The following is a 27,661-nucleotide window of genomic DNA, read 5'->3' as shown; positions in this document are numbered from 1 at the left end:
TAAAACACTGGATGTTGACAAATACTGATATCTGTTTGGCGGGCTGTCCTCGTCAACACCGAGCCTATGATCGGCGAGAGGGGGCGAACGCATTAACCGCCGTGGGCATTACGTGCAGAAACGCCGAACAATGGCATTATGCTGAGGCCGACAAAGCCTTATACAATGTTTACAATAAAGTGTGGCTGGTTGCCTGGCAGCAGAGTGTACACAATTAAACAGCATAGTTGTGCTGCCCTTTATGTGGCATAGGGCTGAAAGAGCTCCCATTGTGCTCATATGATTCTCATTCTTGAAAGTTTGACATGAGCAGAAAGGAAGCCCAGTGCGCAGTCAAACCCTCAGCGCTCTGGCCTCTGTCGAGCAGCAAGCCCGTCTGTGGACTTCTCCCATTCCACGCAGACCTGTGCATTTGCCTTCGGGGTGAACATATAGCCTCGGTTTAGAAGGATGCTAATGTTTGTTCCAAAGAAAAGAAGCACATCCGTGGTTTTTTTTTTTTTTTTTTTTTTATTAATGGGCTGGACGACAGTTCCATTATGTGCTTACTGTTCGTTAATTGTTGGAGTTAGTTATTCATGTTATTAACTGGAATACTCTGTGTTCATAAAGGGATGCATATGTATACGTTTTTCATAGAGATGTTTCAAGAGGTGGAATATCTCGGAAGCTTTCCATTATGAATTATTTCCATGGAAAGGGATTTGTTTATTTTGAAGTTATTTTCTGGATATCCCACCAGACATAAGTATATGAATCCATATATAAAAGTAATTGCAATTACATGTTGGCAACAGCATACTTTAATTTAATTTAATTGTTCTTTGCATATGACCAATCTAAATTAAAAACAACAACATCATAGGCACTGTGATTTCCATTTAAATATAAGCTTTCTGATAATAAATGATAAACTTCATAATTTTGCCATCTTTTCACATGTAACTTTATAGCCCATAAAAGAATTTGCATGCAACATTGTTCATAAAAAAAGTTCATTAATGTTCTTCTAATTTATTCCGATACATTTTTATTCTTATTCAACCAATTGTTCTTGGTAAGGGCTGAAAAATGCTTATTGGTTTCCTAGATGTGTGAATGAGAATAATTTTTCAAACAAATTAAGCGATATTAAACCAGCTCATTTGATGTATTGTGAGCTTTTTTAACAACTAACCAAAACACTGCCTTATCACGTGGAAGGCTGTGTTAAAGATATATAACACATCACAACAAATAAACCAAAAGAGAACATTTATTAAGCAGATAATCATATTTAAGCAGTACACTGTATGTGTAAGATATTAATACTTGTTACCATGATCGCTAAATATTAGTTTATTTCTTTATTCAAGGTCGGCTGTTTTTCCTTTCCTCAGGAAGTTCAGGAAGTATGGTTACTGTTATCAAGGTGCAGCATTTATGGTTTCCTCTGTCAAAAACTGATACTGCTGTTTAGCCAGTTATGATTTACACAGGCATGCCTACTTCTGGTTGTTTTATTTGCTCATTGGTGACTCTGAATTTTTCCTGACTTTATGAGTTTTCTTCTTTTTTTTTTTGTTGAAGTTTATATGCTGTTATTGTAAGGTGCCTTTGAATGAAGTCAACATATAGGTGTAATAGTTTTTGAGTGGAAAAAAACAATCCCGAAATTGGTAGTATCACTCACTCACCCATCTATCAAAAAGTGCCTGCTCTTGCTCTTGTTTAAGATTTATTTGACTTAGATATTCTTGTCTGAACTGATCAGTTTTTTTTCAATTTGAGTATATAGATTTCATCGTCATCCATTCAGACAAAAGGAGTTTATATCCCTGTGAGAAACATGTACTGTATGTTACTATTATAGATGACCCCAGAATAGACTTGTGTTTACACCTTGCATCCTATCAATGATACATTTGCTCCATGATGCAAATAGATTGCATAACATAGAACGGGAAGCGAGCTGGTGTCAGATCATTGTGTTCAGCTAAAATTACTGCAAGATTTCAGTCATGTGCTGTGGCTTGATATGAAACTAGCTACAGCTGCTATCGGTTAACCATTTGCTTTAGCCATCTTAAGCATGCTCACTCCTTTCTAACAGAAGAAAATCACAACATACAGATCCTAGGTAGAGTGACTCCATTTCCCTACAGAATGTTGCTATTAAAGTGGACTCAGCGGTTTTCTTTCAGACCTATGCAGTAAGCACATCAAACTGACCCTCCCAGTCTGTGCCAATTTAAAAGAAATTGTGTTATGCTTCCTGAACCCCAAAATGGGTGAACCTGTTATGTGCTGTCTGTGACTCGCTAACTGTGATGCGCCGGTAACTGAGTTCTGCTAAAGAAAGCAAAGCATTTTGATAGGTTTGTACAGGTGACTAACTGACAGCACATAGGAGCAGCATTTACTATGGAGTTTATGAAGCCTCACTCTCACATCACTAATGATGAATACAAATCATAAGTTTGGTCCACTATTTAATGTAATCGTCCAGTATATTCACATGCTGCCAGTTTTTCGCACTGCAAGCCCCCCAGTGTACCACAGTGAAGTGGGGGCCAAATGGAGGATAGGTGCCACTTAACCGACATCATCCAAGGGGTGACATGCAAGAGCCTGATGAATCACAGGGTGTCTGAGATCGGTGAAATGAGAGGAAAACCCTGACTGACCTTACCACCCCTAACCCCAGCAAAACACAGCCAAAATTTCCTGCCACTCGGGTCATTCTCCCAGTCATTCTGAGTTAGGTCTGAACCTGGGCCATAGGGCTCAGCCTGCTCTCAAGACGAGTGCTTTAATGACTGAGCCACTCAGGAGCCCCTATAAGCTAACCAGTCTGACAAAAGCACACATGGCTGTTGAGGAAATGGCTTAGCGCTGTAAATGGCTCAGCAGCTGGCCATGACTGGGCAAGGGCCACAAGGCACATATGCCCATGTGTGCAAAGTCCGACAGCATGTGGGTTGCTGAGGGGAGACGGTTAACACCATAGATGGGAATTATCAGAGACCTTGCGAGTGACAAGGTGAATGAGCATTCCACTTGTAAAATGGAGAGGAAGAGGAAGGGAGGAGGCACACAGGAACCAATAGAGAGCACAAGGGTAATGAAAGCAATACAATCTTTTACATCTGTGAGAAACCTATTGCTTGGCTTTGGTAGGTAATTAGCATGGTGATGTATTTCACATGTAGTTAACTTATGTGTTTAACATTCTATAACACCATATTTAATTAGCTTTCCTCATACTGTATAAAATTACAGTGCATTTATGTATATTCTATTCTGTAATACTGCCATAACTGAACAGAATTGTTTGATATTTACAAAGTAAAACATGCTTCCAGTAAGTTAACTTCATGCTGTTATAACTTGTCCTAATAGAAAGATGTCATTACTCCAGTTAAATAAATTTGCTGAACAAATCCTAGCTGAAGGCTCTCCCCAGATAATTTACTATACAGCATGGTCAAATATGGGCCAGAGGAAAAACAGAGTAGAGGAGGGCCCCACTAGGGGGACCTCAGGGGTTTGGAAACTATGACGGTGCACATTTTAAAAACTGTGCAATTCTTGAAATTTTGGAGAACGTGAATGTTGATTTTTAGTTTGCACAGGCAGAAGGTCACTTTCCATTTGGTGTTAATCTGATACTTGAACACGTGTTTCCTGGATGCAGGTCAAATGTTTTAATTAAGTGGATTTTCTCTAAATTTCTAACTGAACTGAATCATATAAAGTATTTCCTGAATCTCTGTCTATGTCAAACTATGTCTTGCATTATATTTTGTCAGAATTGATGATGAATTTTTGGGCTATGTGAATTTTTTCACTGGACATTTAATTTTTTTTATTCTTTTGAAATTGTTGAACTTGTATTGAAAGCTAAATTAGATATTTCTCATTTTGCAGATTTTCCAGTATAGATGACTGGTTTTTTACGTGTACATTGTTGTATGGTGTTTGAAATGTCAGAGACTATGAAAATGGTTGCAAGTCTGAAGCAAGGCAAATTTCTACTGCTCAACAAACAATGAAGAAATGGAATCTAATATAATCAAATCCTGATAAATGAAAAGTTCCCCCACCCCCACTCCCTAAAAACACACACACACACACACACACACACACACGCACACACCATTATGAGCATATCAGATAACAAAGCTTTGGCTCTGAGCATTACAGTGTTGACAGCAAACCAGCAGAACATGATATAGTCTCTCTCAGTGCTGTCACTCAAAGACAGATCACCCATCACATGGCCTGTGAAGGCCTGGGACAGATGAAGAGACTAGGGTGTCTAATGTGTGTGTGTGTGTGTGTGTGTGTGTGGGTGGGGGGGCAGTATGTTTACACAGCGTCCTTCCATCTCCCAGATAACATCAAACCCCCCACCCTCACCCCTAGTTTTAGATGGGAAGCATTGTAAATTATTGCTACACTCTTTGTAGCTTTGTAGCTTTTCCTGTATACAGAAACATGACTATATGTTTGACAGGTTTATTGTCTTTTACAATTTCAGCCTTATATTGTGAGCTTCCAAGGCAAGGTGTGAATGAATAGCACAAATAGTGATTTTGAGAAAAAAAATAAGACCACACAAAAAAGTAAGATGTAATATATTATAAGCATTATTTTACAGCTTGTGATGCATACTCTGAAATATACCTTCAAAAATGCATCTTGAAAATATCCCCCAAATGGTGGCTGTAGTCTTGGTTTCAGCCGCTGCTGAAACTGAGAATGGTAGTTTTTATTGAACGCTTTTTTTGTCATTTGATATCCCTGGATGCTCGCTGTAAATTCGCTCCACTGAAATGATTTCATGCCTTGAGAATGTTTGCTTTTTTACACTGTGTAATGCTGGCACGGACTGCGGTGGCGTCATTGCTTCGTGAAGATAAACTATATCCCAGATATGGTTACTTGTTTTGCAGAGTCACCGTGTAAACATATCCAGAGACGTTCGCTCATGAGTTACTCCTCTCAGTGTTTCTTCATCCAGCTGCTGTTCATTACCGCTCGCAAGAAAGTCAGATAGATGTGCTTGTTGCAGTGTCAGACTCAGCCCTCCTTGGTTTCTCATAGGATAGCTTCCTTGCCAAACTCACAACTCCCTCTCCTTCTGCTAGTTACACACAGCTCTGAGTAAGCGTGCGTGCCTTCCCCAGCCCCGAGCCCGCGCCCGCGCCCGCGCCCCCACCCCTCTCTCTCCGTCAGACGCGTGGATTCGTTCTGAAAGAGGCCTCTCTTCCTGTGCAGCTCGCTCGCTCTCTCTCGCTCTCTCTCTCTCTCTCTCTCTCGCTTGCGTGACTCTGCCGTGACACCCTCGGTCGGCTCTCTCTCCGAGATGCTCCTGTCACTGTCTCAGAGGGGCCGCGGCCCACATCCCCTCTCCCTCCAGCCAGCGAGGAAGGTAAATACCAGGCTCCTTCCCTTCCCCGTCCCCTCCGAGGGCCGCGGGGGGGTTTGCGTCGCCTTGTGAGAGAGGCTCTGTGGCAGGGATACCTCTCGCCCCGAAGGAAGCCGTCAGGGAGGAAGTTGCTGGGAGAGAGATTTAAGCCTTTAAAAGGAAGTCTTGTTACACTCTGAGCGGCGGCGTTCCAATTAGAAGCTGCTCTACTTGTTCTTTTAGTGCCCCTGAAGAATGTGCAGCATGTTTGCCTGACTCTGGAACGCATAAAAGAGACCACAGTTGTCTTTTTTTATAAGGTGAAAAGGGTTTCCAAAGCAAATTCCCTTGAAACAGCGGAGGTGGAGTTTAGTTAGAGCTCAAACGTGTTGTTATCCTCAATCTATATTTGCGTATGTCTAAAAATGAACCGCGCTGGTAAAATCTATAAGGAGGCTTGGCAAGAGAGGAAGGCAGAGAAGGTCCTTTGTAGGTCTCTGGCTGACAGGCGCCCAGAATGAAAATGAAAGGGACTCGGCAGAGGGGAGGGGCTGCCTTTTTTTTTCTGATCGCTTGTTTGCTCTGCTGATTCAGCAAGGACAGCTGTGTTGTGTCAAAACAGCCTCCTCGAGAGCTGATTTGTGTTGGCGAGAGCTAATGGTTGCATTGTGAGCTTTTCTGGTAAGCTGCTTCGCAGGTGAGCTATTTGTTGCTGGTTGTTTTTACACCAGATACCTGTGCTCTTGGCACACTGTGTCATGATGGGGGATTATGGTACAGTTTCCATCTTGCCACCTATATAGTAAGTATTTCTAACACTGCATGCGATAAAAGGCAAGTAAAATATTATAAGTCACGATTTACTAAAGTAAGTGAATTAAATGCAATTCAACATAATGAATGCAGTAGGTAGCATTTTAGATCAGTGAAACAAAGTGAAATAGTGAAATAAAAACTATTAGAATTACAAGAGCTCATGGTTTCATACATTTTGACTTGACAGAAACTCCCAAAAGATCTACGACTTCAGTTCCCTTCATGTTTTCAGTTTTGAATTTTGAAATGTCAGGGCACCGGCAAGTAGCATCTTGCTGGTGCTTGATATTCAAGTATTAAAAAACAACAAGCGATGAAGAGGAGGTGGCGGATATTTTGGGCCTGTTCTGGATCTCTAAGCCCAACCTCTTTCCTGCTTTCTGTTTGTTATGTGGGATAAGGTTCTCTAATGCAAGATAAAGTGTGACAGAGCACTACTTGTGGCACTGACAAGCTGAATTGAACAGGATTATATGTTTTCTTTTACTCTGCCACAAAAGGGAGTGTGCCACTTTCATTATCAGCCCGCTGGGCCCTTTCACACAGTGACCCGAGCATTGCTGAATCAGATCTATTGGCCCTGTCTTACGGTGACCTATTGCCTCTATACGTTGACCTGAAAAGACCCCTGTTCTCTTTTTCTGTGGCCCGTGTTGTTCAGCGTAGGACGTTATGTCCTGTGTGATGACCCAGGAGAGTTAGACGTCAAATGTTAATCCATAGCAAGTGAGCAACCGTGTAAGTGCAAGAACACAGGAACAAGAGGAGAACACACAGCTCTCTGCTAATGAATTATGTATACTGAAAAGCCTGAATGGATGATAGACATCAGAACAATTCAGATTTTTTTAAAAAAAAAGGGCTGGTTGATCACACCTGAGTTAAACCCAATCAAAGACGTCTCAGAGACCTGCCTTCTGTTTTTCATCTGACGTGATTTTTTAGCGCAATGTTGACATTGTTCTGTTTGCAGTGATCAAAAGAGCAGATGTTTGCAAATCTTATTAGCAATCGGTTCAAAGCCCCTGACACAAAAGCGCAAACAAAAGCGCACACTGAGGGTGAGCATGGATGGCTGTTTCCTGCGTTTCGCAGGGCAGAGAAGGAGTGCTCTGCAGCCATACGGCACAGAGGGAGAGACATGGATGCGGTGAGAAGGGCTACAAACCAAAGGCAGGAAATATAAGCGAACACAACAGCTGAAGGACGTGCTTGAGGCCCTTTACTATGACAAAGGCCTTCAATAAGCCTGGGTATTGCTTAACACAGTGGTGACCTCAGCAGGTCTGAGATCAGTGGCCCGCCTGCCAAAGGGGTGGGATTAAATAAATACTCCAGCCAGAGTGCTCGCCCAATGGAAGCAGCGAATTGTGGTTGCATTTCGTCCCCTAACGCAAAGTAACTAACGCAAATCCACTAAAGGTACCAGGCTTGTAATCAGCGACGGGCAGGTGAAGCACGCCTCCCAATCTCCCACAGCACAGATTGGTAGAATCCGGGTCTGCTGTGGATGGCCTTAAATCTGTCTCTCTCTCGAATGCAGTCACACGACTGCTGATGTTTATGCCCCACTAAACTCGTCCTCGCTGTGTGTTGGAGCTGCGGCATAATTACATGTGCATAACCGCAGGGACTGCAGCCGCTGCATGGGTCTTTCAACATGGCAGCCAGGCTGGTGGTGTGCGTTTATCAGTAATTACTGCAAACTCTGGCGCACAAGTCTGTTTTCTGAGTGTGTTAAAGGGGCACAGGGAGAAGGGAGTGACTCGTATGCACTTTGCTGCTGATTTCAGCATCTCAGACAAGAGGAAATGTCACAGCGGAAGTGTGACTTATAAGCCAGATGTCACGATAAACGTTGAGATTGTTTCATACTGCCTACCTTGGCACACAAATTTTTGAATCATTTAAACCCACTTGGGGGAAATGCTTGATTTTTTTTTTTCTTTCACAGTTAGATTTAATGCTTGGGCTTCTGATCTGACTGAGAGGGTACCAATGACATTATCTTTCAGAGTACAGCATCTTTCAGAGTACAGGTTTTATGTGGTACCAGTATGCATTGGTATCTTCAGTGTCAAATTCTGTGAAAATGTTCAGTTTGATTGTCTGCAAATGTAGCTTTATTCTCCCGTTCACTAAATGATCTATTAAGAATTAATTCCATTTTATTCATCTGTACCTGACTGACTCCAGGGTACATTTAACAAGCACATGTTTATAATTTCCATTCTAAGAATCATTTAATATGAACGATAGAAAATTCAGTTTTTTTCTTGTATTAGGGATGAGAATGTTTCTATTTCCTATCTTTCGATTCTCATCTCAAATGATGTATATCATACTTTTCTTTATATTGCAGTGCCTAAAGGACCCCTGGTAGTTATAGAGTTTCTGAATAAATTTAATCTGGTTCTAACACAACCTATACTTTTATCTTCCACATATGAAGCAGGAGGTCAAAACACTGGAGGTGGAATTCCTTTAATGTGCAAGCTTTAATGCAAGCTACATCATTTCACTTGCCCCCTTTTTAACCGTAATTTCTTGTCTTCTTCTCAAATCCCCACATGGTTTGGTTGGAAATGTCCCAATGGATAACGCATACATAGTTTCTCTTTATATCGCCTCTGGACTGTTGCTCTGAGTTGTAAGTACATCAGGTTCATATGAAGCAGATTAGACATTTCCTGTAAATGCTGAAATTAATCAACTGCATTTATTTATTTATTTTAAATTATGGACATTTTTTTTAAAAAAAACAAAACAGCAGTTTTACAAAACAAAACAGTTTTAGAGTGACCTTGTTACAAAATGATGTATAATACAAAAGAAGTGTGACTTCTCACAAACAACTTTTAATCAGGATACATTCACTGCAAGCGTGCAGGAGCATGAGTACGAAATCAAAAGCCTTTTTATCTGTTCCTGCAACCTGAGTAAAAGTCCCCTCTAAATAAACATTTGAAAGATAAAAGAGTTTTGGATAAGTCCTGTTGAGATGTTTTCTTTGACCAACCAGACTTTTATTTGTACTGAAATGTCCTGGCTATTATAAATGCCCTGGCTCACCTCCTTTCACCCTTGTCTGAAAATACACACCAAGAAAAGGAGGCACACCTTCACTCTGCTGTGTATTATATCCCTATTTGCTGTAACCTGAGTGTACATAGCCTTCTGTATTTAATATTTATGTTCATGAACGTGAACTGTGAAAATGTCAGAAAAGGACATCCTTCTGGCCTGCCTAGCAAAGACAATTATCCATCAATGGAAAGCAACATTCGTGGTAAATGTCCATTTTGTCATTTAGAGCCATGTGGCTCCACTCTGTAGTGGCTGTCCATGTGTTAATTCAGCAGTACTATTAATAATAGATCACTAGACTTGTTCGTGTAACTGCGGAGCACTCTAACAATCACGCATTGGATTTGCCGGAGGCAATGCACTCATGTTAGCATCAGTTTTTACTAACTCCTTTCACAACCTCTGCTCGTGTTTGAAACATACTTGTTTTGTTTGTGCATGCACAATCATGTGTGCATGTGTACGGGTATATGTATGTTGGCCTGTGTGTGTGTGTTTGTGTGTGTGTATGTGGGCCCGTGTGTGTTTTTGTATGTGTGTCAGCGGGTGGGGATTGAATTAAACCCCTTATGCTGTGCTGGGATAACCCCTGGGGTAGAAGTGAACAGCGCTGGTTCTATTAGCCCTTATGGGCCTCCCAGAAACACTCAGGGGGTGGCCAGAATTTCTGACCAATCAGAACACCAATTTATTCCCAATGGTCCTTCACATGTCCTTTCATTGCAGTAATTGAACTACTGTGTTAATAATCTTCTATAGTGTCTTAGTTCCTCAGAAATATAATTTTAATGCTTTCCAATTGCCATGTGCACTTCCAGAATATCTTGCTGTGCCGCTGCTGATAAATAAACACTGGCCGTTTAGCAAGTCCTCTCTTCCCAGAGTGACGACAATGACAGGGTGTAACGTTCATTTGCCAATGACTTGCCCATTGAGATGTAAATGTTATAGCACTAATAGGAGCACGTTGAGCAAGTTGTTTCTTTACCAAATAGTTACACTGTCACACATTTATATATACGTATATATATATATATATATATATATATATATATATATATATATAAATTAAGATTTGACGGAAGGGCAAAGCACTGTGTAATATGTCCATTCCCTCTTTTGTATTTAACGTTATAGGGTTACTCTGTCGGAAATGCTTTCATTTATATAACGAGAATTGTTTGGTTTCCGCGGTAAAACATATATTAGATAGGTGTGGATGCGCTTTCTAGATAGTCGAAAAATTGTTTTAAAAATCTAAAAATTGTAAATAATGAATGAAATATCATAATCCTTGACTGTCACTGTAAAAGTATCTCGTAGCCCTCTGCCGCTTTAACTGAGGAGGACCTGATGGCTGGTTTATGGAATGTGTGGTATGCGTGCCAGAATAAACGAAGAGCCGCCAAAGGGGGGGAACTGTCTAACAGCTGAGAGTAGTGATCCACCGCGACTTATGATTTACGCGGTTTCGGTCGGTGCTTTTCCGCAGAGTACCTCCGTTTTGCGTGACCTTCATTTTGCGGACGCGTTTACCGTTTTATGGCAAATGTGTTTGGCACCGTCTCGCTTTGGCCCTACCTCGGGCGCCGCGGTGGTTTCTTCCACAGTAGGTGGGTCCTTGCTGCGGGGAGCTGAGCGCAGATCAATGAACTCCGCTAAATGGTCGGGCTGGGTGACCGAAGCTGGGACTGTATCTTTGAATACATTTTCATCTCAAATTGGCACGGCGCATACTTCAGCGGTACCCATCGCAGGAGGGTTTACGGAGAGTCGCATCCTAACCTTTAACTCTATGTGGTATAGAGTCAGAATTTCAACTTTACCAAGCCAGCCCTTGGATACAAATAATTATAGCTAATAACAAAAAAAAATAAAACAACTAGCCACGTCTGGAGAACTGAAAAAAGTGAGGATGATTTTTTCAAATACAGCCAACCCCGTGAGGACGACTTATCGCAAGCAGGTAATTAGGCCTGACGGTAAAAATTTAAGAGGTCATAGAATCAATAGCTAGCTAGCATAGTAGCTACCTAGCTAACGTAGCTAGTTAGCCAGCTAGCAAATACGCTCTGGTGAAAACACCATTAGCCGTGTCATGTATAGTTTTAATAGGCTGTTTGATGCAGTCCTGGTGTAGATTGCTTTCAGTGATGAATACTTACTCGCGACGGCAGCACTGTCGTTTTAAACGTTTCCAACTAGGTTTACCGATAGATATCTGAACGTAATCTATAATGTGTTCAATACGATGGCCGTGCTCCAGGGATGTGTAGAGTAAGGTAAACTACGGTCTTCCCGATCGAGTAGCCTATTTTATCGCAGTTGATAATGTACTTGTATTGTGCCTTTATCACTTTTATGACTTTATGACTTAAGTAATTTTGGTGTGGAAAGATATGAAAGCATTTTCGTAGTTTTATTATTTTATTTAATAAAAACTGTAGTGCGCCGCATAATTCCGCACCAAAGTAAAAATTCAGTTAGGCTATATCCAAAGGGCATATTTTTAACTAACAATAAGTAAGGTACATTTCGAATGAGGTTGTAGTCATCTGTGAAATGAAATCATATTCAGATCGAACTGTATGTAGTTTAAATTTACGTAACTCAATTACTAGTGAAGAGAAACAGTGAAGAGAAACGAGGATAAAGATGGATATTAAGTAAACATGAATACATTGACATATCAAAATAATGCATTACTTGTATTTTGTGTAACATTTTCTGGGGGGCTTTTCCATTTTCTTTTATTCATATGCTTTTATTCTTCATGGTTTTTCAAATTTAATTATTTATGGTGACGATTAGAAAATGCGGCTCTGTGCAAAATTTGCCTGCTTATCCTTTCAGGCTATATTGAGGTCATGGAAATAAAATGAATGACCTTGTCATAACGTGATGAAAGGTAGCGCGTTTTCTTTTTGTGCAAAGCTCATACACATGCCTAAACATATGTGCTCAATGAATTAAGCACCAAATCGAAGTTTTATTCAGTCATGCTGGTATAGTTTCTGAGGCCGGTGATGCAGGTTAACCTCCGATCCGATGAAAACGGCAGATAGTGTGGAACACCTTGGGGGTGTACATATTCATGAGGGTGGTGTCATAGCACTACGGGGTGTTAGCAGTGTGTTGGGAAGGGTTTTTTTTAGGGCGAGGCCTGTTATTGGAAGCCCCGTGCATTTACAGCGCGGATAGGATGAGCTCTCCTGGTCTGGAGGAGGCTGATAAGATGCCGCTCTTCTTTAGCCTCCGTAGTCCTTCAGACAACCGGAGCCGAGCAGGCAGACGGAAAACAAACAAGCTTTGAGTTCCTCGGAAAGACCGTCCCAAGTTCCGAGCGTGGTTACGAGCAGGACAGAAAACCCGGGGCACCGCTGGCGCTCCGCTCAAAGGTTCCCTTTGTCTACATTTAGCATCAGTTTAGTGGGGACACTTCCGAACATACCCGCCTGTCCACCAGTGGCACAATCGGATGATTGGTGTCGGCTTTTATGAACAGACCCAGTATGCGGTCTTTACAAATGATGTCATAAGATCTGAAACAGATAAGCCTACTGTATGTCCTTGTCTGCAGGAGCCCCCAGACTTTATTTCAGTGCCTAAGGGTAACATACAGAACAGCTTGATTATTGACAGCTAGCACAATAACTCATTTTACACTGACACATTTGATAATATAAGGCCTGTCTGATCATTATTAGAGCATGACCCTGAAATACTGTTCATTATTAACCAGAAAATATCACCTTTAAGTTTGTACAGCTTCACGTTAATAAAAATGGAGAAATTGTACATAAATGAGTGACCCGCAGGTCTGTGCTTTTAGAATGCCAGCAAGGAGAAATGTTTGCCAATTTAGCCGATTGGAGTACTTCAGAGGAAGAGCGTGTTTGATCAGTTTTCTGATCGTTTCCACTGGGAATGGCCATTTTGCCTGGCTGCAAACAACAAATTGCTGGGCTTATAAATCATTAATGATTTTAAAGTTGCTGGAATAAAAACATAACCAGAAAATTGATATTTCTGCAATATTTATGTTAAAACCTTTGAATATTGGAAAAAAGGACACATTCTAAATCAACCTCAAGGGCCATTAATGCAATGCAGTGAGTTCACAGTTGATTGGAAACACGGGAGAGTTGGCTGTTTTTGCACAACAGTGTCCAAGGGCATGCAAGTGTTTGACCAGTCACTGGAAGTTGGAATTTGATCTCCTTTTCCTCAGCTACCTTGTGAGACTCTGTTTTGGAAGTTCACGCCACAGTTCTCAATCAGACCCCTCTTATAGGAGATCAGCCTTGACCTTTTATCTTTTTCTGAAGCTCGTTTAGACTTTGAATGCACATTGAGCTGTTGCGCCAATCCAAAAGGAGTCTGAATTCATTCACTCCGACAAACGCTGCCTTTGTCTGCAGTCTTAATGAAATGATATTGTGTTCACCCCTCTGAAAGCTCAGGAAGCGAGATGCCCATTTTTCAGCACTTTCCAATCAAGCATAGAATGTAAATTTGACACTGATATTGTCTGAGAGATTTCTTTGGCCCCCAATTGATTAATTACAGTGAAGTAGTGTTTACAGTTAATTAAGTATTTGGGACTACAGAACAGATCAGCAGGCCAGAAAAGACACGCTTATTCACTGGCCCTTAGTAAGCATGAATACACTATTGGTGTTGTTCATTGTACAAAAGTTGTTGTAAAATCAGTGACTAAAGCTATTTTGTCGTGCTGTGTTATGGCAACATTCTAGGTGTTGTTCACTTCCTTGCTGTGGCCATTAAGTTGCCCTGAGCTCAAAGATGGCAGCAGGTAGGAAGATTAAAGGAAGAATATTGTTTCGTATGTATAAGAAAACAAAGTCCAAGACTCTGAGTTTCATCAGAAACACTCTCTTACTGGTTTAAATGAGCTCAGAAAAGACTCGCTGTGTGGTGTTCCTTTTGTGTTCGATCGGGCTTCTCGCATTAAATCCGAATAAAATCTGCTTCAGGTTTTTTCCGCCCTGAAAACTGGCGGCGAAATCAGGGATTGGACGTAAGGCAGAAATGCCAGCACCTTAAAGATTCCACTGTAAGATTTATGTCTGAAACCCAAACACCCATGCCGAGCAGGACAGACGGGAATAAAGGGGGTTTGGGTTTCAGCTCTGAAGGAACTGCAGATGTGCATCCCAGCACAGCGTCTGGGCGGCCTTTCAGCACTGCATTCTGCTATTGGCTGTAATTTTTTAATTTTTTGATTTTCTTACATGCTTAGGCAGAGCTTAGATTATGTGTGTTGTCAAATGAGAAGCAATTGTTAATCCACATTAATTGGGTTTTGATTATTATTTTTTGGACCAAAGGAATTCTTAGTTGAGACATGGTAAAGTGCTTGAGTTATGTTACTCTTAGATTCAGAGAGCTAAGTCCCATTGTGCTAACTAAGTGTTGCCTGTATATGTTCTGTTGGTTTTTAATACGTCACACACTTTGACATGAACCAGCCAGAAGTCATGCCATTGAGATTATGTGATAGACCTTAACATTGGTGTGGCAGTTTTTTTAAGATTATTTGCCTTTTTAAATATGAGCACTCTTCCATGTAAGACAAATATTAGAGATAATGCTTTTAAATGCAAATTCTTAAGTTTGCACTGAATGTCATTGCAAGACTGGACTCAGTGCTGCTTTACGGCTGACGTAGTTTTGTAAGAATTCAGACAGATTAGCCATGGGTGAAGTCTGGCTGATAACTCACTGCTGTAAAGACTTGAATGGATAAGGTGAGTGTGGAAACATGCAGGGTGGATTTGGGGAGTCCTTTTGTCGAGAGACAAAAGCTCTTTTCGGTCCTGTTTGCATTCAGCGTTTTAGCAGTCACAGGATAAAATGGTTAGTGTAAGCCATATTTGTGTACCATGTAACTTTTGTGTTCAAGGATGTACACATTGTACAAATGAAAATTACTTTCAGCAGCCTGTACTCATTTGCCTTTGGCTGCCCTGGCAGAGAAAAACTTGTCTGATTACTGTAAAGTTTTTGAAGCTAAAGAGGGAACGGCCTGCATTCGTTGCCAGGTATGGTGAAGTGGTGAGCTAACCACAAGGAGAATATTGATATTCATCGTTGTCCTTCCCTCCAGTAGCATGTTTTGGTATTAGAATATAGTTAGGCTAGCCATTAGATTTGATAGGCAAGGGCAGAGTAAAGCAATAGTTGGGTTTAGGGATTGTAGCTAACATTATATTATGGTAGCTAGATAGCTAGTAACCATCTGACGTAAAAAAGCTGACATTAACTGTTTATAGCATGCTGTGATGTCACAGTAATCCTGTTGTGTAGATTTTAGGTAGCATAAGAGAGGCAGCTACACGTAAGTTGGAATGTAATGCTGTAATTTATCAAGAAGCAAATTATGAAAACGATTATTTGGCAGCTTGTTTAAGCACACATGAGCATGAATACAGTTATCTGGATGTACGCAGTTAAGCAGCTAACTTGACGTTTAAGGTGGTCTGTTCTGTGTACTGTGTGGCAAGTTAACGACAACTGAGAGAAAGAGGTAGGAGACTGTGCAGCAGTGGGGAAAAAGGTGCTGAAAGGCAAACCATAGGGGAGGGAGGAGAGCTACTTTCAGTCAGAGGCAGGTGGGATTTCTTCCTGCTGATTTGTGCCTGTAGCTTCAAATATGCTCAAAATGCAACAAAAATCAGAACACAAAGTCCCTTAACAGTAGCGTAAAACTGCAAACACGTACGCCGGCCACAACACATTTTAACTGCGGGTCTACTGAAGAAGAGGCACATGGTTTTAACCAGCAGAACAGACAGTGAAAAATGTCAGCTTTACATGGGTGTAAGTGGCCTTCTGTTTTCTACTCTCGTGAGATTTCACAGAGGCTGAAGATAAAGCTGTTTTCACAGACAGATATAATGATGGAACCTCCACTCACTCCCACGCAGATGTCAAATATTGCAACCAGGTGTAACATTTGTTGATGTGAATATCTGAATATTTATCAATTTATCATTCCATGTTGGAAGAATGATTCTAAGTAAAGCATGTCACTGTCTTCTTGTCAGACTCATACTTACCTTTTGGTGGTTTTAGAAAAAGTCTAAAACAACGTAAATGCCACATGTGGTTCTAGTGTGCCTTTCAAAAGACTGTTTAATACCTCTATGTGAGTATTTTAAACAGTTTAATACGCCACATTATTCAGAAAAATGTTTTAACTTAAACCTAAGGTTTTGATTTAACCTAAATCAAACATTCTTTTGTTCATAATGCAGTGGAGTATTTTCCCAAGGTCTCTCTTGATTGTAAAACGCATGTTACTTAAAATTATAACCGTCTTTTGAGCAGGAAAAGCAGCAGGAGAATTTGGAGATACTTAATAATGAATGAGTAAGAGAAAGGAAATGGTTGACCGTTGAGGGCTCCATTATGGGCCGCTCAGAGCGCACCGTGGGCGTGGGGGCGGCTCTCTGAACACTGAATCACATCCTCTCCCTGTCTCTTTCCTCCTGGAAAGGGCTCCATCCACAATTCCAACTGCAGTCATGTCCAGGGTATTGACAGAACATTGGCGACACACATTCCCACCGGACTGAATGCTTAATGCCTCTCTTTATGTAGTTCTTCCATGAGCAGATGCCAGAAGGGATCTTTCCAGAACTGACATAGGAGCAGCAGGTGTGGTTTATTTACATTTTTTGCGAGTTACATCATAAGTAATGGCTCTTAGCCTGGCTGACACCGAGGCAGTGACAGCAGTTTTAACATTTATGCCTTTTTCACATACTTACTTTTTTAAACTGAGAAAGACCCCATTCAAAGTCTTTTTTTTTATCAAAATGAATTTACCGCTTTTACGAACTGCAGAAGGTGATCATTCTAACCACGCAGAAAGGTGTTAATTTGCTGGAGAGGGCAGATGCTAGATAGCCTTAGCCGGGTGATTAATTATGTTCTGGCTCTTATCAAAAAAAGCACCTCATCATATTCCAATTTTAAGCATAAAGAAAAAACATAGTAAATGTCTGATTGTGTAGCATGACGTGTACAAAAACCATCTGACCTCTGTAAGTGCATTCTTCTCAAGCTCAATAATTCAGTTAGACACCCAGGCAAGAAGTTAATTGACAGGGCGACCCCTTTGTGGAATGTGTGCGGTTTAATTGATGTGGTCCCACTGACCCTGAAGAAATGACAAATTAACACAGTTGCGGCATCCTAAGAGGTAAAAAAAAAAAATAAAAATACCACAGTGTTTTGTTGTGGCTGTCTTGAAAGTCCAAGATGTCTCTTGAACAGAAACCATGCATGCAAACGCTGGAAATCTCCAGCTTGGACTGCCTCTATGTGACTATCGCTCATTTCTGTCCCTGCTTCATGCTGAGGATCCCATAGGCATCCTTTGCTTTGGAGCTTTTGGGTAAAATTCTGCACATTAAAATATTTCAATCAGTGCACCAACTAGTAGGACAAAATTGCTTAGTCTTCTCACAGCCTCAGAACCTCTCATCTTCAGGACCATTTCAGCTTTATCATAAGAAGGATGCAGAGAACAAGATATTCTTGAAACCATATTTAGTACAAGTCAAATGCCTGGTGGAATGGCCTGGCAGCAGATGTGAATGTGTTCAGCTGAGAGCAGAGCATTTTTAACAGCTATCAGTGATATGTTGACAATTGCAGTTCATTCAGATCTGTGTTCTCTCACGACCACCTCACGGTCGCAGTAATGTGTAGCTCACGCAGTGCAGTAGGTTGGATTATTTTTAGTCTGGATATATGTTAATGAAATCAGTGATGAATATGAAGCCTGATGATGTTTTCTGCTATGTGAGTGACTCTTGATGCATGTGTGTGGTGTGTGATGCCATAGGAAAAGCTTTTAATACCAGTTATGCAGCGCGGTGAATCGCTCTCATTTAGAGTTTGCAGGTACCCGAGCACCATATGTAGCAATCTTATACTGGGGGCAGCACTACGACCCCAAACATGTATTTGTGAAATGGCAGCTGATTTTTTAGTAATGATTTTCCTCTGTGCTGGAAAGGCAGCATGGAGCAGTAGAGGGAGAGATGAAGCTGACTCATCTGGCTAGCCGTCACTGCAGGGTTTAGGGAATGGACAGCCTCTTCCTGGGGTCAGGGGCCCCACTGAGGGCTCCCCAGGACCAGGTCTGAGCTGAAGAAGGTGCACCGCAGATATGCATCAGAGCATTGTGAGATATGGTGGGGGAGCTCTGGACAAAAAACAAAATATAGCTGTGTGGCGTGGTGACTAATTCATTTGGGGAAAAAAAAAAATGAAACTGGAAATGAGGCTCATAAATTCTTTCACTGGGGGATGCCCTACTGGAAGAGCAAGCCTTGTGTTTTACTCATTGTCTAAACGGTGAACACCATGCATAGATTTTTGTTTCATGTAAAGTTTTTTGGCATGTAAAAGTGAATAACAAGTTGTCCATGACAGCATATTTCAACAGGGTTTCATACTTCTCTGCTCGTCCTAATGGGTTTAGATTTAGGTCCCAAATTCATTTGATGGAATGGAAAATTGTTTCTCAACACAATGTTAACCCAGCTCTGTGATTCTGAAAAACATTACCATAAACTTCATGGCTCTTAGGTGGAGCTAAATAAAACAAAGGCCTCTTGCACATTATATGCCCTCCTAACATAGATGCTGCCTCCCACTGCCGGTCAGTTAGGCCCTCAGATTATGTTGCGTTCAGCCCTTGAGAGGGCAGCTGTGGAACATGTGCTGGCGTTTCGCTCAGGGTGGACGTTTGGTCATTAAGTGCGGCCATTTTGTGTGTGTCTCTTCCCTTCTCCAGCAGCCTGTTGCTCCCTCCTCGCACCCCATGGCCCCGCCCAGTCCCAGCACCAACAGCAGCACCAACAACAGCAGCAGCAGCAGCAGCAGCACCGCCGGCTGGGAGCAGCTCAGCAAGACCAACCTGTACATCCGGGGCCTGCCCCCGGCCACCACCGACCACGACCTGGTCAAGCTCTGTCAGCCGTGAGTGCCCTCCGCCTCATTATCATCCGCTGTTGATCGGCTATTGATCGCTGGCTCGGAGTTCACCCTGTAATCCCGGGGGCACGCTGTCCGAAATTATGACTTTATTTCGCATAACGTTACGACAGGGCTGCCGCTATTAGCACATTTTTAGCTAGTTAAAAGCCACTTCGTTCAAGCTAAATCTAAATTGCAATTTAGGGTTGTTTTTTGACTTTTTTGACTCTCTCTTGAGCAAAGTAATATGCAAAATAATTATGACTTGAAGATTGCAAGGAGGCTCCCTTTTTGCTAAACTTCAACAATCTCATAAATCGCCAAGGATTAATGAGTTATTTGGTGTTCCAGATAAAGAAAATGTGTGTAAGGTCGAAAAAACCTAACCTGCAGGTTATTATGGGCTTGGTGTTTAACATGTTTTCTGAGTGCATGTGTGTGTGTTTCTCTGAGGGGTGAAATAAACAAATTGATGATGACCAATAGCACTGGGGGAGAGCTGACAGCAGCATTAAATTTCAATTTGCGCTGAAAAATTATTCATGGCTGCAAGGACAAATTGTGGAGCAGCGGCGGCTGATGGTATCTGCAGTGAAAGGACAGTGAGTGTATGTAATGGATTGTGCTGGCGAAGACTGCATTTTCCCCCATCTAAAGCTCATTGTGTGTCATTGTATACCCAGGGCTGTGTTCTTTCAGCTTCTACTTTTTTCAGCATTTTGACTGGCAAAAATGTCTATTTTGCATTATTACTCAATGCTGTTGACTTTAGCTATTGGTTGTTACTTTTGCAATCATAGCGGTTTAGTAATTGGTTCACTTTCCTTGGAGTTCAATCGAATAAAGTAACACAGTTGTATTGTTACTGTACATACAGTGAGCTTTATAAATAAATGTATTAATATGATAAATGCTGACCATTTAGACAGAATAGCCATTACAATGTATGTTAAAAACCCTTTCACTGTGCCAATGCAGCTAGTTGGCCTGCTACAATTAAATATTGAAACTGACCTACAGTTCAACCTCAGCCATTTTATAGCCAGATCCTCAGGCTGCAGCATGTAGGCCTTCCACTTGTTTCTAATAAACCCCATTTTTTAAACATTGCTGAATCAGCTCTGAAATGGTAATGTTGAAAATATTTAATTTTAGTTGGAATGTAAGTTCTGGCAGGAATCAACTAATCATATTTAAACTGAAATCAAAATTGCGTTGATTAAAAATGCAATGTATTAAAAAACTTCAAAACATAATTTTAATGTGAAACTTGCTCTTAATTGAAATAAGTATAAATAGTCATGGTTTTTCTCTTCTCTCCAACTCCTTCCCACCTCTTTTTACATTACAGTTTTCCTTTTTAAAGGAAATAGACTCTATTTATGCTGTGCTTGCACTAACTCTGCTCAGCTCCAGCTTGGTGTGACGGTGGTTTTTGGTTCATTTACAGTACCTCGCTGGTATAATCTGTCACTGGTTATGGAGCAATATCTGTAGATCCCTCCCCAGGGAGGAATGGAAGCTGTTTTTTTTCTTTGTTCTTAGCTGAATGTAGAATTGTGAAAATTTGTTCCATACTCTTCTCCTAAGTGAACAGTGTAGAAAAGAAATGTATTTGCTTTTTGTTGCAGTTCTGCAAATACATAAATAAATGAAAATACATAGGTAAAACAAGCTAACAACATACAGAAACTACAGAAAGGTACTAGTGAAAGGTAGCAATAGAAAATTTATTGGATACTTTCTGTTTTTGTTGAGTCCTGACTGCTTGAAAATGTAAAGAGCTCTTGTGTAGCTGCAGTCAGTTGGTGTGCCCATAAAATAATTTATTCATGGTTTGCAAAATGTGAGGAAAGGTACAGTCACACAGTGATGTTTGGTTCTGAGTAGGACTGGTGAATGTTGTGACATAATTTTGTCAATTAGTCGTCTCTTTCAAGTTCTTGCCAGTTGGTTATAATGTGCTCTCTGGTGATATTTTACCTGCGCAGATATGTTGGCATAGCCTGCTTACCTCTGGATCAGTCCTACATAGCATTGGTCTTGTAATCTGTTCATGAAGGTTGGACTCCATTAGATATCAGTATAAGACCATAATATATGTGTGTATCTATGAGTGCACATATATGTATATGTGTATATATACACATATAGAAAACGGAGCACCTCTTCTTGGCCACTTGATGCTCTTTGTGCTGATCTTGAAGAAGCCTGTGGCTTCTCTCTCTTCTGCTCAGAGTGTCATGCACTGCACCTTCGGACCTTGAGATGTCTGCAGGATTAGTGTTCAGAGTGGAGATCTGAGGTCAAGGGTTAGGGCCCCTGTAATCCGTACCCTTATTTTAAGCCTAATCCTATCCAGATAGTTAAAGCGTTTTAACTTTGACCTTTTCAGTCACCCTACAACAACTCTTCTCCCACCATTGCCCTGGCTGACAACCTGTGAGTTTGTGACTTGACTTTGAGATCAACCAGCGTTTGAGATCAAGGCTGGTTTACACATTTTATACTTGATTCAGGGTCACACTTTTTGACAGCTTTAACATTTCAGGAGAGTGGCTTTGCATTCAGTGGCAACTTGCATGCTGGTGTTTTTGATAAATGTTTTGTTTTTTTAGTTTAAAAATGTATAGTTTTTTTAAAATTTAGTATTTATTTCAGGGATTGTCTCGCTTAGCCTTGTACATATTGCTTCTGAAGGCTTTCTTTGCAAAAATAATGGAGATGTGTTTACCCTTCATCATACACCTGAGGCCTTTTAATACCATTGGTCAGGCTAAAACATATAATGCTAAAATGCTAAAAATACAAATAGTCAAACAGCTAAAGAACTTCCCAACTCCTGTCAGATAACTTTTAGACATGGTTTTAGAAGAGATACCGCTCACTGAGTAAAAGGGGCATGACTCAGTAAATGTAGGGTTTCTTTTGGGTGCCACAAACACAAACAGAGGAAAACCGAAATAGCATTTTCAGTGTGAGGCAGAAGCTCCTTTTCTGGACCGAGCAATACTCTGAAGCAGTGTTTTCACCTTATTGGGTGGTTTCTTGCAATGACGTGTTTAACACATAGCAGTTGTTTTTATGTTCCTGAATGAGATAATTTATCTAATAAAATGACATGAAGTATCATCCCGTCCAGCCGTGTTTGCCGCCGCGGTGTTTCGCGCTGTTGCCGTATCCGTTGAGGAGGCCTCGCCCCATGGACTGGCAGGTGCCGTGGCTGTTGTGTTTTGCCGCGGAGCCCGTGTGGAAGGCCATTCAGCCACGCTAGCAACGACAAGAGCAGCTGCTGCCGTGTGTGACGTCCCCAGCACAGACCTTTATTCAGCCCGTTTGCTGCCTGACCCCACACAGGCGCTTCACTGAGGCTTTAAATTGCCCATTCCCCCTTTTTTTTTTACATTTAGATTTCATAGTTTTGTGCTCACATTCACTGGTTTGGGAGTGTTGTTAGCCTGGTCTGACGCTGTTGCTCATTCAGCTTGAATGGATACAGCTCGGTTGCTCCAGATAAGAAAGTCTGCTAAAATAATGTAATGTAATCCTATCTAGAATGCTAACTTCACATGCTAATTATGTTAGCATGTACCATCAATTGTTTTTAATTTAGGCTCTGTTCACTGATACCATACAAATAGCGTAGTTTCCAAAACAGAGCGGACACCTCTGGGGAGCGCCGGCTTAGCCGAAGCTAAATCTGGCACCTGTTCACCCATCGGAGCGCGGCACCCACCCACGGAGCGGGGCACTCCCAGTCTGCGTCTCTGCACAGATTTGGCAGCTCTCAGACGGGCACTGGGTGTGACCCAATGAGGCCGGGTCCGCCCACAGTGACCCTGTCATCCCTCCAGGGCAGGCCCAGACTCGTCTGCCTGTCTCTCACCCGCCTGCTCCCTAGCGCTGATCCAGGCTGGGTCAACATCTGCCCTGTGGGTTGCTGCTTTCAGGTTTTTTTTTTTTTTTTTTTTTTTTTTTTTGCTCTAAATTGAACCCCTGAGTGTACTTCTAGTCGTGTCAAAGGCAAGCAGGTGGCGGAGAGTGGCATTGCACCCAACAGTTTTACTGAGGATTACTGAATAACAGCGATTTGTCCTGGATGTTTTTATCAGTTCAGGGAGCTATGATGTATGTGCTAAGTCATTGTTTGGGGAAAAAATGTTAAGTGATAATAATGGAAATACATGCGATAATAACGACGCACGCTACTTTGAGTAGTAATCAGTAAGATGCTCTATATACAATTGCGCATTCAGAGATGCTCTTCTACACAGCACTTTCGTAGCTCTATGATTGCACCGGGTGACCTTTTTAGTCAGGTGGTTGCTTGCTTTAATGCGAGTTACAGTTTAATTCCGCTAGTTGCTGTGTGGGGTCAGGAGAAATATCCTTTAATGGTAGCCGCAGAAATCAATAACCATGCAGTGAATAGTAAGCAGAGCCCATTAGCGGCCGTAATGGGATCCGGGCTGAGGAGGGCAGGCAGGTGACATGGGAATGCATTGTTCCCTCGTTCATCTGTCTCTCGGAGGGGCGACATCCTATCTGATCCCGGCTCGCCCTCTCTCTCTCTCTCGCGCCTGTCCGACTGCAGCCACCACCCCGGCGCAGTTGTAGTGCATTTTCTGCGATAGCTAACGGAAAGGCTGGTGGTGTTGTAAGACATCTTCAGGTGCCTTCTTGCTTCTCTACGCCATTGTCATTTAGCAGCCGCTGGTATCCAGAGCGACTTAGCTAGGGTACAGTTTCCACATGTTATCCATTTATACAGCTGGATATTTGCTAGATAGATATTTCTTAGGTACCTCGCCCAAGGGTACAGCAGCAGTACTTCAGTGGGGAATCGAACCAGCAGCCTTTTGGGTACAAGCCCTGCTCCGTACCACTATACCACTCTGCCGAACCCCTGAACGTAACGTGTGGAGAAGCAGGGGCCGGCAGGCTTTGCCAGCAGCCGCAGTATGGACCTGAGCTCCAGCGGTTATAATATGATGAGTATTGCGTTTGACTTTCTCATTATATTCCTCCCGGTAATCACCTCTGTGTCTCATAAAGCAGAGCCATTGTGATCCCGCATCTGATGTAAGCGTTCACTGTGAAGCTTTTGATTTTGAGTTGTTTTTTTTTTTACCGTGCACTGCTCTCTGGGTTACAGCCGGCTCTGTGTTTGTTTCTGTAATTGATTAATTTGAGTCAATTAGTGAAAGTCCCACATCCTGCAGGCTTTCTTCCCAGCACAGCAAAGCAGCAGGTCAGACACATTCATATATATATATATATATATATATATATATATATATATATATATATATGTATATATATATATATATATATACACATAAGGTATTGCACTGCATTCATTTGTTTTTGTCTTTCTATACATATAATAATTCCATATACACGTGTGAATATATGTATGTGTGCATGTACATACACATATATACACCCATGTATTTTTTTATTTTATATATATACTCATATTTGACAAATATAATGAGTATATATATAAATACATTATATATACTTTATGTATAAAGGAGAGAGAGAGAAATACAGTGCAAAACCTAATGTGCTTCTAAATGTACTCTCTGGTAACAGCTGGATTGCTGATCTTACAGGCGTTTTGATGTTTTCTCGTTAACTGTGAGCATGTTTGATGAATTATTATTCTGCCAGTGTGGGGAGGTTTATTGAAAGCATGCCACAGCAAGCCTGTCAAGACCCTGTTTGCAGCAGTGAAGACCTGGGGTCAGCCCTCATTTGCATACCCCTCCCTCCCCCCCACTTCCTGAACTAGGTCAAAGGTCAGCCTTCCTGTCCAGTTTGCAGGGGGCTATTCATCTGCGTCGGGTTTTTTTTTTTTTTTTTTACCATGTCAACGAAAAACATTTGTCACCGGCACGGCCTTAGCTGAGCAGTCTCTTTAGGTTTGTGCTGATTGGTGGATGTTCTGTCCCTGGCGCTGTTCGGGGCAGATACTCGGCTGTCGGTCTATGTGCGGCCTGATGGGATTGTCTGATACAGGGGGCCGGCCGGGCCCTCTGTGGATGGGGGTCAATGCTAAGTTCATTTGTCAGCGGTGACAGTTGTTGCAGTGGAATGTCACCAGAGGCTGAGTCCATGGGAAGGGGGGGGCGGTGTGGAGGGGATGTGGGGGGGGGGGGGGGGGGGGTTGTGGAGGGGAGGTGGGTGGTCTACAGTGGCTTACTGGAAGCGGTGCAGTCTTTGAGGGGGTGTCAGTGACAGTGAGGGAGGGGGGGGTTGGGTGGCCGAAGAGGATAAAGAACACCGAAGAACAGGGGGATAATATTTATGGACTAAAATTTAGTTTAGTTTTGAATATTTGTATTTAGATTAAGCATTCATAATGATGATTTTCTCTATGAAATAGTCAACGCCAGAATAATGTAAGGGTTTAGCTATGTATTCCAAACATTTACATTTCCAACATGATAATAGTAGTCACAAAACTATTCCAGTAGTTTTTCTAAGCGCACTAGTGTTTTCTGAGACATATGTAGGTGTTAGATCCCAGCATTTCTTTTATTTTTATTTGTTTTTGTGAAATAAATAAAACTAAAATACAGTTCCTTGTTTATAAGACTTAATTAATGCTCTTTAGTAAATGTAGATGCACATAAGAGATCCAAGATATATGAATGTTTGTTGTATGTCCTTTCAGATTATTCTGTTGAAGTATTTATTCTGGTATTACATTACATGCTAATCCAGTCTGATGATCACACAGTCATAGGTCTGTTCCGCTACATGAACCTAAAGGACACCTCTGGTTGATGGTCAATGGGGCAGGGAAAGGTAGCTGGTTAACAGGCCGGGTCAGCAGTAGCGATGCGTGGTTTTTCTCCCTCTCGTTCGACCCTGGCGTCACCTCCCCGCTCCTCCCCGGCTCTCTGTCTCCGTGCGTCTGATGATAGAGGAGTCCTCTCTTCATTTACGGAGCCCCGCAATTTTTCTCCCGCGACAGCCGCTTTGCACCCAAGGTGAAGTGTGCCGCCGCGAAAATCCCTCCGCCTCGGCCAGGGTCACGATTTCCATTGCATTTGAATGGCAGCCGAAATAACCGGCGCGCGGCCGGATTACGCAATCTATCAGTTTGTATGCTTTCGCCTGACAGTTAATCACCACGGCGTTGAAATTGCTCTTCTTATTTATTATTTATTATTTCTCAGTGTGTCGTTTTGATCGGTGGCAGAAGCAGGGCTTTGGTTTTGAAGACGCATTAATTTTGGGTGCGATTTGTGAAAATGGCAGAAGAAGGGGTAAAATTACCCATGAGATTTTTAAGATTTTTAAGAGTTATGTACTTTTATGGATTTTTAAGAGTTATGGACTTTCACAGACATGAGACAATCAGACCAATAGTTATTGCTGTCGTTATTTTTTATATACAATCAACAGCTGTAAATATTCACATAGTTTCCATTTTTAGTTTCCCTAAATTATGGATTATGTATATAGATCTGCCTATAGGTTAGTATATATGAAATTCATAGAGTGCAATCTGCATGCAGTGAGTTTATGTGCTTATTTTATGCTATGACGTATCACTGTGTATCACAATAGTTGTTGTCTCATGATATGTAACTCCTGTATTGTAGAGTAACTCTTGTATCATGAATCGTTATGTCTGTTATTAGGATTATGCATCACTGTGTGGATACAGCATTCCTTGTTTGAAAATTCGTATTTCAAAATAAGTTTTAAAAGACATAGAACAGCACCTTACCTGAGTCCATATATACCTGTCCGTCTTTTGTATTTTTGGCATGCCATGAACTAATCATAATGCTGCCTATTATAAGAGCCAGCAGTGTCACTGCAGCAGGAATGTACTCCACCAACTCTTACTAATCTCTCTTCTCTTTTCACAGGTACGGCAAAATTGTATCGACAAAAGCTATTCTGGATAAGACAACAAACAAATGCAAAGGTATGACTGGCTGTTTTTATGTATTTGTTCTTGTTGCCTGCAGACTCCATTCTTCATGATGTCTTTCAATTCTGTCTTTTTTTTTTTCCAGTTGCATAATCGTGTGTTAATCAAGCGTGTAATGTCTGTCTGTCAAAATGTAAGGTAACATTTATTATGTGGGTGATTTGTGTACACTGTCATAATGTTAACATATATTGTCTGAGATTCATGCAGCACTAAAAGAAATGAATGTTGAGTAACAGTGTAACTTGATTTGATTTAAGTAGAACAGACTGTGGCATACGGAGTCAGAAATTGTATTTTCTATTGTTAGCTTTGTTAGCTTTGCATAAAGAGGACCAGAAGACTTTTTGAATAAACGGCCTAGTTAAAATATTCTGTCACATGCGTTCTCC

At 41.5% G+C, this 27,661-nt stretch overlaps 1 protein-coding gene across 6 annotated transcripts in view; it reads left to right on the top strand.

Annotated features, from left to right (window-relative positions):
• LOC118785856 (RNA-binding motif, single-stranded-interacting protein 1-like) overlaps positions 1-27,661 on the top strand; it is a 46,115-nt gene that overhangs the window by 4,007 nt on the left and 14,447 nt on the right. For 2 of the 6 annotated variants that reach the window (XM_036540802.1, XM_036540799.1), the window contains exons 2-3: positions 19,131-19,315; positions 27,205-27,263. In XM_036540802.1, the coding sequence (XP_036396695.1) occupies positions 19,131-19,315; positions 27,205-27,263 (244 nt within the window). Of the gene's footprint in view, positions 1-5,316; positions 5,417-10,943; positions 11,262-19,130; positions 19,316-27,204; positions 27,264-27,661 lie in introns of those variants that run through there. The other 4 variants (XM_036540800.1, XM_036540804.1, XM_036540803.1 and 1 more) reach the window with 4 other exon arrangements.

This window comes from Megalops cyprinoides, chromosome 11 (assembly GCF_013368585.1).
Source record: "Megalops cyprinoides isolate fMegCyp1 chromosome 11, fMegCyp1.pri, whole genome shotgun sequence".
Lineage (NCBI taxonomy): Eukaryota > Metazoa > Chordata > Actinopteri > Elopiformes > Megalopidae > Megalops > Megalops cyprinoides.
Note: the sequence above shows the minus strand (reverse complement) of the source record. Positions and strands in the feature narration are given on the sequence as shown.